We start from the raw sequence: 11,750 nt of genomic DNA on the forward strand, positions 1-11,750 counted from the left end.
TTTTTTTTTTGAGACGGAGTCTCGCGCTGTGTCACCCAGGCTGGAGTGCAGTGGCGCAATCTCGGCTCACTGCAAGCTCCGCCTCCCGGGTTCACGCCATTCTCCTGCCTCAGCCTCCGAGTAGCTGGGACTACAGGCGCCCGCCACCACGCCCGGCTAGTTTTTTTGTATTTTTAGTAGAGACGGGGTTTCACCATGTTAGCCAGGATGGTCACGATCTCCTGACCTCGTGATCCACCCGCCTCGGCCTCCCAAAGTGCTGGGATTACAGGCTTGAGCCACCGCGCCGGGCCAGAAATGTTGACTTAAAGAGTTCTCTACATATTCTAGATACAAGTCCTTTGTCAGATGTGAGTATTTTCTCCCACTCTCTGACTTACGTTTTCTTAACGGAGTCTTTAAAGAACAGAGGTTTTTAAGAAAGAAACATCTAATAAAGCCTCAGGAGCGGCAGCCAGGAGGTCCCAGGCAGCAGCGAGGGGAGATGGTGGATCCCTGTGCTGTTACCCCTAGACCCAGGACTCATCCACCACAGGGAAGAATTGTGTGGGACGCCTGCAGGGAAAGGCAGAAATGCTATGTGAATCTGCCTCAGGGCAGGATCTGTGCTGAGTACATGTTCCTATATAAGCAACGGTAGATAAAATAGAGACATTCGCTGAACTGCGGTGAATCCAAAGTCAACAGGGCGGCTCAGCATTCAAGGCGGAGCTGCATCTCCGGGACAAAATTACTTCCCAGTCATCACTACTTTAAAAACAGAAGCATCTCTCTGAGTTTTGTTTTTTCAGATAATTTATTGTTAAATGAAGACGTCACAAAGCGAAATGGAGTGGGGGCTGCTGTCAAAGGTAAACTGAAAACGTCGTGTCTGCCAGACGCTGTTCTGCTTTCCTAAGGTTAGAAACAGTAAAAGTGTCAAATGAAAAGGTACTCGCTCAAATTAAGTTTTTCAAAAAGGTCTGTAATTTGCAAGGAAAATAACTTTTCACTAAAAATATCCTTATTACATGAAAGCCATTATTTAAGAGACGGAGAAAAAAGCTTTTTCATTAACAAATAAACAGCACCTCTCAGATACACTGAGGGATGTTTGTTTTTAATCAGTGGTCTTAAAAATCACTGCTTCCACCCTGCAAACGAACATGAATCCACTGTGGATGGCGTCCTCTGACCCACCTGAAACGCTCTCTTTCTCTCCACACACTTTCTTTTCTGCAACTTTCAGCAAAGCAGGTTTGGAGAGAAAGAGGATTAGAAAGAACTACAGTTGGTTCCCTGGTGAATAACTTAACACAATAAAACCTGGTTTTCCATTTGCATTACACATTCACAATCGCTCACTCCTACTTACTTTACTGACATATTTCAGACTCTCTCCACACCTAGCATGATTTGCCTGAACTTAATACAGTCCCCATAAGACCCAAAAAAATCTCCTAAGGACATCTGAGAACACAGCGGTGTTCAAAGGCCACGTCCTCCCACCAAACGCCCACGCCTGCCACGCAGCTGGTACTGTTTCCTGAGCTCATCCAAGCAAGTGTTTCCATGGGGCAGGGCAAGGACTTGAGGATCCCGCTAACATAACTTAAAAGTTATTGGGAGGCCGAGGCGGGTGGATCACAAGGTCAGGCGTTCGAGACCAGCCTGACCAACATGGTGAAACCCCGTCTCTACTAAAAATACAAAACTTACCCAGGCGTGGTGGTGAGCGCCTGTAGTCCCAGCTACTCAGGAGGCTGAGGCGGGAGAATCCCTTGAACCCGGGAGGCAGAGGTTGCAGTACTCCGAGATCGTGCCACTGCACTCCAGCCTGGGCAACAGGGTGAGACTCCGTCTCAAAAAAAAAAAACAAAAAAACAAAAAAACATTGACCACAGCATGAAATCAGACAGAAAATCCATTTTTATCAATACATGCTGCGTCACTTGCTCTTCCAAACACAGGAAGCATTTTTTGCTCTGCACGTGACTGAGGATACCATGGGTGCCAGGGTGCCCCCTCACTGGGTCCCAGCCGAGCTTCAGCCTGGCAAGCGCAGACCACGGGTGGACCCCAGGCTGTGTCCACAGGGCGCTTGCATTGGTGAGGGGCACCGCGGACGGACGCTGTGGTCTGCAGAGGACAACGTGGCTCTCCAGGCCTCCAGCGACTGCACACGACGGCAATTGTCACTGCACCTGCTGCTGTGGCCCCGGGGCACCACGGAGCTCTCAGTTCTGCTTTCGGGACAGATGGAAACCGTCCACAGAAACCCGGAGCCGCAGCGGAGCGGAGCTCACGGTGCCCGGTGACCCTCGGGCACTTGACATCATTTGCATGTATTCAAAGGAAATATCTAGTTTGTTCTTTCCAATCTTGGAAGAAAACAGTAAAACCATCTGCCACTTTCTTTACTCAGACACCACAGGGGTTGGCAGGAGGTCCCAAGAAGAAGGGGCTGGGGGAGGATGGGGTGGTGGGAGGCAGAGCCGAAGCCACCAGGCCCTGGTCCACCGCCACTGCCCGGCCAGGTCAGCCGAATTCTCACGGTCCCTGGGAACACGGCAGTCGAATGCCACTTGCACCTGTGCGGTGGGTAAGAAGGACGTGCAGCCACAGCGGCCAGGCTTTGACATCGCTCCCTACTGTGAATGCACCTTGTCTGCTGTCGGCGGGTGGGCGCACGGATTTCCTCGCCTTTTTTTCTGCCATATTTTTTAGAGATGGAGGCTCACTATGTTGTCAGACTGGTCTCGAATTCTTAGGCTCAAGAGATCCTCCTGCCTCAGTTTCCGAGTAGCTGGGACCACAGGCTCCAGCCACCGCGCCTGGCCTTCCTGGCTGTTTGAATTAGACTTAAGGCCCTAGCAAAATCCCTCTGCAATTCTGAGGCCATCGAAATCCTAAGAATGAGTCAACCCCGGCCCCTCTCATGATGAACCAGGTCATCATCGGCGTCTGCCTCCTCCGGGCGGCCACAGGTCTTAGCCAGGGCCACCGGTTCGTGTCCACTCCCCTCGCAGACTCCCCAAAAAGTGTGTTTTCCAAGGATACTCTTAGAAAGCTGTTTCTCTCAAAAAAGGTCCTCGGCTCCGTTTTGCCTTATGAAAAAATGGGAAAGTAATTCTGAAAATATTCCAAAAGGCCAAAACACCTGTCCCAGACTCAGGGAAGCCTGCGGACGGTCAGCACATGCCAAGGGTTCGAGGCGTTTTCTCAGAGCCTGTGCTTGGAACTGATGGCGAGGAAGTAATCGGGGCCAAAACCACACCCGGCGGCCCCGGCCTGGCCTTCCCAGAGCGGCAACACGAACCTTTTTTTTTTTTTTTTTTAAGGCATCTTACATTGTGGTTTGGGATTTTTTTTTTTTTTTTTTTTGGATATCATGAAAAAAGATTTAGAGAATTACAAGAGTTTAGGTTAACAGGAAACATAAACAGAGATGGAAATTTAAAAACAAAGGAACGGAACTCAACCCCCCACAGATTGAACCCACGCAGGTGTCGCCGTTTACTGAATTAGCACCACTTTTGCGCGGTGAAGACACCCGTGGCTGAAATTTCTAAAATCTCACTTTTTCCACCCTCTTCTTCGGACAAACTGGCCATGGAGGGAGAGCTCTCCTCCTCCCTCCCTACCCCAGATGGTTGCTGCTTTCCTGCGGTCTCGGTGGTCTTTTTGTTGCCTCACCTGATTGAGACTTTGGGGAAACACAGCAGCAAACCAGGACATATACTCCCTCTAAAAAACAGCTTAAACATCACAACACAAAGATCTCAATAATTATGAGTGGCAGCGATTTTTTTTTTTCTCTTCCCCCGGCCGGGCTTGGAGGTCTCTCTAGGTTAGACTCCTCTGGGGCTGGAATGACATGAAGGGTAAGGTCGCCCGGCTTGGCCAGGGCAGTCGGGGGCAGGACAGCGGAGCAGCCGGTCCGACCCCGGCCCAGCCGAGTCAGCGTTCGTCGGAGAGGTCGTCGCCGCCCAGGAGCTCCGTGGCTTCGAGCTCCACGCTGGACAGAAACCTCCGCGTCGTCTTGCGGCAGTTGTAGTCCAGGGTGGTGGTGTAGACGGTCTTGGGGTACTTGGGGTAGACGATGGTGGTGCTGAGGAAGCGCGTGGGCCTGTGGCGTGGCTCGAAGCGCACCTCGGCCTTGTAGCTGCGCCAGGTGCCGTTGGGGATGCAGGTGACCGTCTGGCTGCAGGAGGCCACCGCCAGGCCCAGGGGCAGGTGCACATCGTCGATGAAGTGCCGCTCGGAGTCGTACTTGACCGAGGAGGTGTACCTGCGCGGGAGACATAAGGCCGCGTGAAGCCGCTCCTCTGAGCCAGGGGCTTGGGGTCCCCACCATGACTGAGTCATTTGTGGGGTGCACATGTAGAAATAGGGTCACAGAGTCCGCAGAGTACTTACTATGTGCCAGGTACCCTTCTAAGTACTTTACTTACGGGATCCTACTTAATTTCCCCAACAACCCTGAGAGGACACCGAGGTGCAGAGGTGAAGGTCACAGAACCACTGAATAGTAGAGCTGAGATTTAAACACAGGGGTGCAGGATTCCTAAGCTTATCCCGCATCACTGGTAGCCACTGCAGGCAGCAGCCCCTGGATCCCGCTCCCACTCGTGTGAGCTTAAGACCTTAGCCAAGTTACTTCGCTTTTCCGAGCCTCCGTTTCCTCTTTTTTTTTTTTTTTTTTTTGAGATGGAGTGTCTCTCTGTCACCCAGGCTGGAGTGCAGTGGTGCAATTTCGGCTCACTGCAACCTCCACCTCCCGGGTTCAAGCGATTCTCCTGCCTCAGCCTCCCGAGTAGCTGGGATTACAGGCGCCCGCCACCACACCCTGGTAATTTTTGTATTTTTAGTAGAGACAGGGTTTCACCATGTTGGCCAGGCTGGTCTCGAACTCCCAACCTCAGGTGATCTGCCTGCCTCAGCCTCCCAAAACGCTGGGATTATAGACATGAACCACTGCATCCGGCCTCTTTTTTTTTTTTTTTTTTTTAAACATATCTTTTATTCTTTGTAAAGATGAGGACTTCCTGTATTGCCCAGGCTGGTCCTAACCTCCTGGGCTCAAGCGATCCTCCTGCCTTGGCCTCCCAGAGTGCTGGGATTACAGGCATGAGCCACCGCGCCCACCCTGTCAGCTAGTTAATGAGAGGACAAAGGAACCCAGAATGCTGGTTCTGAAAGTTTGACTATACCAAATATTAACACTTTGTTCACCTTGGCATTTGGTTTGGGGACCCTCCCCAAACACAGGTGTCTGACCTTACCAATGAAAGCCAATTATCATCTTGATTTCCATAAGATAAATTAGCATCTATGTTCCTCAGGCACTTAATTTTTTCAAGTCTTTCTTTTAATTTTGGAAGTGATTTTCTTCTCTTTTCTTTTCTATTTTTTTTTGGAGGTGGAGTCTCACTTTGTCGCTCAGTCTGGAGTGGTGCAGGGGTGTGATCTCAGCTCACTGCAGCCTCCACCTCCCAGGCCCAAGCGATCCTCCCACTTCAGCCTCCTGAGTTGCTGGGACCACCGGCATGCATCACCATTCCCAGGTAAGTTTTGTATTTTTTGTAGAGACAGGGTTTCACTGTTGTTGCCCAGGCTGGTCTCGAACTCCTGGGCTCCAGCCATCCTCCTGCTTCAGTCCCCCAGAATGCTGGACTCTAGGCGTGAGCCACTGTGCCTGGCCCAGAAGTTAGTTTTCTTATAGAAGCAAAAGCTTTAATGCATTTTACTGAATTCTTATAGCTTTGTAGATACTGAAAAGTGTATGAGTGTCACATGCAGACACATCTAACAGCACTGCCTCCAACCAGCCCTACCCACTGGTCAGGTGAGTAAGAATCAGTATTCTTTTCTGTGAGTGGAATGGAAATCTCGTCTCTCCTCTGTAGGCAAGCAGTTAAGAGGCTGGTGGGAGTCATGGCCCCATTTTGCTCAAAATACAAGCTCCACAGGAACAAAAGGCTGAACCGCTCACCTCCCAACTGATGAACCTCGCCTTTGTTCCATGTCAAAGGGGCCTTTGTGTTCATGCAGCGGAAACTCCAGCTCTCAAACCACCAGGTACCAAAAGTAAAACTCCTTTCTCTAAAAAGACCTATCTTTACCTGAGTCAGTCAGTGCATCTTTGCCGCCAGATAATGCTGGATGAGATAATCCCCAGAGGAAGACCAGTGCTTGGCTAGTGAATTATACTCTGAGACAAGGTTAAAAGACCTCAGAGAGGGGGTTGGAAGGTAAGGGAGTAGGGGGCAGCAGCCTCTGGAAATAAGAATTAATATTTGACAAAATTGTAACCCTCTGACGGCCGTGATTCATGAAGTGCAAAAAGAAAATGCAGAACTTTATACAAATCACGATCTCATTTTCATTTTAATGTGAAAAGCATGCCTGTATATTTAATGGGTTAGAATGCAGAAACAGAAAGAGGACCCACCAAACTATTAATCATCTTTGTCACATTTTTGCAATTAACTAATTTTTTATAACAACAAGCATGAATATCTGGAATAAAAAATAAAAATTGTAAAAAAAAAAAAAAAAAAGAATAAAATTGGGGCCTGCTGTATTTACCTTACTTCCTTTGGTGGTAAGGGGTCAAACTCCACTCCTTCGCCAAAGGACAGGGGACACAGCCTCAGCACACAGCCGGGAGTCAGCGGGAGAGACGCTGGACTCTTCAAGGACAGAGAAGAATGCAGTCAGAGCTCTTATGGGCCATTTCTTTTTTTCTTTTTTTTTTTTTTTTTTGAGACGGAGTCTCGCTCCGTCGCCCAGGCTGGAGTGCGGTGGCACAATCTCAGCTAAATGCAACCTCTGCCTCCCAGGTTCAAGCAATTCTCCTGCCTCAGCCTCCTGAGTAGCTGGAATTACAGCCATGTGCCACCATGCTTGGTCAATTGTTTTGTATTTTTAGTACAGACAGGGTTTCATCATGTTGACGAGGCTGGTCTCAAACTCCTGACCTCAGATGATCCGCCCGCCTCAGCCTCCCAAAATGCTGGGATTATAGGAATGAGCCACTGCGCCCAGCCCCCACAGGCCATTTCTAAGCATCGCCCATAGAAGGCTGTGGCTCTGAGCCTCCAGCTGATGGGCCCAACTGGGATCTGTGTCCCCGGTGCTGGGCACACCAGAGACACGCTGGACAGGGAGCCGAGAGGTCTGGGTTCAAATCCCAGGTTGACCACGACTGTGCCGTGTGCCCTCAGAGGAGTCACATCACATGCCCTGTGACCTTATCAGCACAGCAAGGCGGACGCCCCCTTTCACTGCTAAGGTTGTGTGAACAGCTGCAAAGAGGAAACGAACGTGAGCCAGACCGCTACCCCTCGCCTTGCGGTGAGAAACTTTGGTGAGCAGAGGCTCACCTCACCCGAATCCTCCATTCTGTAGCACTCCCTCTGTCACTGTCTCAGCAAGACTCTAGGACAAGTAAAAAAATATATATATATATATGCTGCCAGGGAATTTTTTGTTTTTTAACTAAAGATTCAATCTCGCCAAGCACCGTGGCTCACACCTGTAATCCCAGTATTTTGGGAGGTGGAGGTAGGAGGATCCCTCGAGCCCAGGAGTTTGAGACCAGCCTGGACAACATGGCAAGACCCCATCTCCACAAAAAATACAACAATTAGTTGGGCGTGGTGGTACGCGCCTATAGTCTCAGCTACTCAGGAGGCTTAGGTGGGAGGATGGCTTGAGCCCAGAAGGTCAAGGCTGCAGTGAGCTGAGATCACCACTACACTCCAGTCTGGGCAACAGAGCGGGCAGAGCAGGAGACTCTGTCTTTAAAGAAAAAACTTTCATTGGTAAGATGGACACCAGGCTGGGCACAGTGGCTCACACCTGTAATCCCAGCACTTTGGGAAGCCAAGGCAGGTAGATCACCCAAGGTCAGGAGTTCGACACCAGCCTGGCCAACAAGGTGAAACCCCATCTCTACTAAAAATACAAAAATGAGCCAGGCGTGGTGCTGTGTGCCTGAAGTCCCAGCTACTGGGGAGACTGAGGCAAGAGAATCGCTTGAACCCAGGAGACAGAGGTTGCAGTGAGCTGAGATTGTGCCACTGCACTCCAGCCTGGGAGACAGAGTAGGACTCCGTGTGAAAAAAAAAGGGACAGGTGGACACCAAATGTTCTCCGTCACCCTCCACTATCCAGAGTACTCAGTGAACCAGAGCACAGCAGTACTTCCACCCCGCCAATGCATGGGATGTTCTGATTATCCAAGAAGGCTCACTAGAAGGCAGTTGCATACTAGACAGAGGTAAGAGGCCCTGGGCATGCGGGTGGAGGGCGGCAGCAGAAACGCTGATGTGGTGTGTGTGTCCGGCCTGCGGCCAGGGCAGGTGGACGACAAGGCCAGATGGAGCCAGAGGGGAGGACACTGAAGGCCAAGTTGAAGCCAGCCCCGCCTTGGGATGGTGCTAGTTTTCACCCAATTTGCAGGATCAGGGCTTCTGTGTTAAGCGTGCAAAGATAAACACAGTGCGGAGTCTGAACTCAGAAGCCCTTCATGTTCCCTGGTTTACTTGGGATCTATCATTTTCTTTGCCTAATTTGAGAGAAGGATGTACATTTGCGCCAGGGCGTGGAGTTAGCAGCCCCACCCCCACATCTCCCAGGACGGAGAAGGAGGCAAACGTTTCTATCATGAGACCAGGACACGGTGTGTCAAGTGGGGGCATGGGGTGGAAAAGCGAAAGCCAAAGAGGACCAGGATGGAGACACAGAGGGTCCTGAGGGTCCAGGTCCCGGACCTGGGTGGAGGCTTAGCAAGGCAAGGATGGAGACACAGAGGGACCTGGGGGTCCAGGTCCTGGACCTTGTTGGAGGTTTAGCAAGGCCAGGCTAGAGGAGGGGGGTTGGGTGGGAGCCAAGGTCAGTGAATTGTGTGTGTGTGTGTTGGTGGGGGGCAGGGGGGGTAGGGTACATAAGGTGTGGGCACTGGCTTCTGCAAACAGCCCCCAAATAGTGACAGTGGGCCCTGCTCTGCCCCCAGTTCTCTGGCTGCCAGACCCTGCCCAACAGAAGGGGGCACCTCCCAGGTGTCCCCATGAGAAGGCTGGTGATCTCTGAACCCCCCACCGCCTTCTTCCAGGCATCTACAGGAGCACTCGGTTCTGTGCCTTCTCTGCTCTTCCATCCCCGCCCACCCGACAGACCCTCCCTGAGCACGGCCCTTGCTCCAGGCTGAGGCTGGGGTGATGAGCGGCAGCAGAGGTTATAACAGACGCATGAATGAAGGGCCACTGGAACGGGGATGTAGCCGCGGGCTCTGGCCCCTGGGAAGCATCAAGGAGGCCTCCCAGAGGAGGTGACGTGAGCTGGGCGTTGAGGGGCCAGCAGGACACCTCCTGGGAGAGGTAAGAGGCCCTGGGCATGCGGGTGGAGGGCGGCAGCAGAAACGCTGGTGTGGTGTGTGTGTCCGGCCTGCGGCCAGGGCAGGTGGACAGCAAGGCCAGATGGGGCCAGAGGGGAGGGCACTGAAGGCCAAGTTGGAGCCAGCCCCGCCTTGGGATGGCAATGAGGAAACTGCCCTGATGCCCACCGGGAGACAGGGTGGGAGGGGCGAGACCACCAGCACCACCGGGGCTCCCGTGGGGATCCCTAGGGACAGCAGTGGCCGCCGCCGACTTCACCCGGGGGAGGGGGCTGGATGTCCCCATCCCCGGGGGGCGGGGCCGGGCTGCAGCCCCACTTCCAGCTTTTCTGAGGCTGCGGGCAGGATGTGGCTTCCGCAGACTTCTAAGTAAAGGCAGCAAACACCAACATCTGAGCGACTCCCAAGGCAAAAGATTAGGTGGAGTTTTTTCTTTAAAGGAACATTTTAAAGTAAAGTAAACGGATTACTCTGTCGAAGTTTCCACCCACCTAAAGGCCTCCCAGCCGTTATGTGCGGGACCCGGCTCCCCGTGTTCAGGCCAAGAGGGGGCCCCGGGAGGCCGCAGGCTGGGCAGGGACCTTCTCTAAAGGTCGGGAAGGCTCTGGCCCCTTGGCTCTGGGATGCGGAGCCCGGGGCACACCCGCTCCCGGGCCGGCTGGGAGGAGGCGAGCAGCCCCGTGGGAGCCCAAAGCCGCGGGGTGTCGGGCCGGAGTCCGGGGGGCCGGGGTTCCCTCCAGGCGCCCCCCGCCCGGCGAAGGCAGGAATGTGGCCGAGCCGCAGCCTGGCAGCCCCGGGGGCCGCCACCCCGGAGGGAGGAGACGGCGACTCGCCGCTCCCGGGGCTCCCGCGCCTCCCAGGCGATGACAATTTTCCAGCCACCGGCTCCAGCTGGCCAGGCTCGCGGCGCTCCCGCCCCGGGCTCCCGGCGATGGCCGCCCCGTCCCGACCCCGCGCCCGGGGGGCGGGAGCCGCTGCGCTCGGAGGGAGGGAGCCCGCGCGGGGCCACTCACCTGAGCCGCGGGGGTCGCCGCCGCGTCCGGCTCCAGCGCCCCCGGTGCCGGCGCGCGCTCCCCGCCGCCTCCGCCGCCCCCGGCCGCCGCGAGCCCCCAGTGGCTGGGGCTGGGGCTGGGGGGCAGCCCCGAGTCCGGGCTGTCCAGGGCGCCGTCCCCCTTCTTCTTCGCGTCCACGAGCTCGGGCACATCCTGCAGGCTCAGCCGGCCCACCATGGCGGCACGCAAGGGGGCCCCAGGCACCGGCGCCGGGGTCGCGGGACAGCGAGGGGCGCAGACGCGGGCCGGGGCCGCTGCCCTCCCGGCCGCCCTCCCTGCCCCGCCGCCCGCGCGCCTCCGGGGTCTCGCAGCTGCCGGCCCCGGCCTAGGCCCCGCCCCAGGCCCCGCCCTGCCTCCGGCCCCGCCCCCCTCCCCGCCCCCGCCCCCGCCCCGTCCCGCCCCCGCCCCCGCCCGGCGGGCCCCGCCCCCTGGCTCCCGGCCTAGGCCCCGCCCCAGGCCCCGCCCCCGCCCCTCCCCCGCCCGGCAGGCCCCGCCCTCTGGCTCCCGGCTCCGCCCCAGAGGCCGATCCCCGCGCTGGGGACGCCAAGCGCGAAAGCCCCCAGCCCGGTCTGGCCCCCGGCGCGCTGCAGGTGGACGCGGGGACCCGCTCGCGCTGGAGCTCTGGGGGCGCGTTGACCCCTCGCCCTGTCCAGCGGGAGCGGGGAGGCGCTAACAGCTTCCGACCTGGCGGTCGGGGGAGCCAGACGGAGCAGGATCCCATCCCGCAGAGGCCTGGGGAACCGGACGAAACCAGCGAGCAAACCACTGGAAATTATTAATAGTTAACGCGCTTCGTATGGCCGCAGCCGCCTGTTGGCCCAGGAAGGCGGGCTCTGGCGCTCCTGCCCGTCCCGGAGAAAGGCTTGTCCTCAGGGGCTCCGCAGGCGCGGGTCACCCCGGTGCTGGCTGGACAGGCTGTGGCCACACAGGACACGCAGCGCAGAGACCTGCGGCTGGCGCAGGCTCGTGGACAAGCTCAGCAGGTTGACCGCGGGCTGCCTCTAGGGCCGCCGGCCGCCCAGTGGGGACCGCAGGTTTTCCCTCCCGGGGGCTCACCGCGCTGCCCACCCCACCCCGGGAGAACCCCTTCTGAAAAACAGACAGCCCTTCTCCCCAGCCCCTCGGCTTGACAACGAACGAAGCCTTATCCTGAGTGGGAACCCGTCTCCGTGGCTGCGGGGTGTAGGACTGGGCTGTTCCCAAATCCAGTCCCTTTTCTCACAGGTCTCCGAGGTCAGCAGAAAGTGCGGGGAGTCCCCGCTCCACCAGCAGGCCTCCCCTCCCCTGGGCGTTCTGATGGGTGTTCTGCCGAGGGC

At 55.8% G+C, this 11,750-nt stretch overlaps 1 protein-coding gene across 1 annotated transcript; it reads right to left on the reverse strand.

Moving 5' to 3' along the window:
* Nucleotides 1-777: 777 nt before the first annotated feature.
* Nucleotides 778-10,720, reverse strand: RFLNB (refilin B). Its single transcript, XM_025363745.1, has 3 exons — nucleotides 10,396-10,720; nucleotides 6,571-6,674; nucleotides 778-4,270 (listed from the first exon to the last, which is right to left on the reverse strand). The coding sequence occupies exons 1-3, from the start codon at nucleotides 10,609-10,611 to the stop codon at nucleotides 3,940-3,942; spliced, it is 651 nt and encodes a 216-aa protein (XP_025219530.1). The 5' UTR covers nucleotides 10,612-10,720; the 3' UTR covers nucleotides 778-3,939.
* Nucleotides 10,721-11,750: the final 1,030 nt, after the last annotated feature.

The sequence above is a fragment of the Theropithecus gelada genome, chromosome 16 (assembly GCF_003255815.1).
Source record: "Theropithecus gelada isolate Dixy chromosome 16, Tgel_1.0, whole genome shotgun sequence".
Taxonomy (NCBI): Eukaryota; Metazoa; Chordata; class Mammalia; order Primates; family Cercopithecidae; genus Theropithecus; species Theropithecus gelada.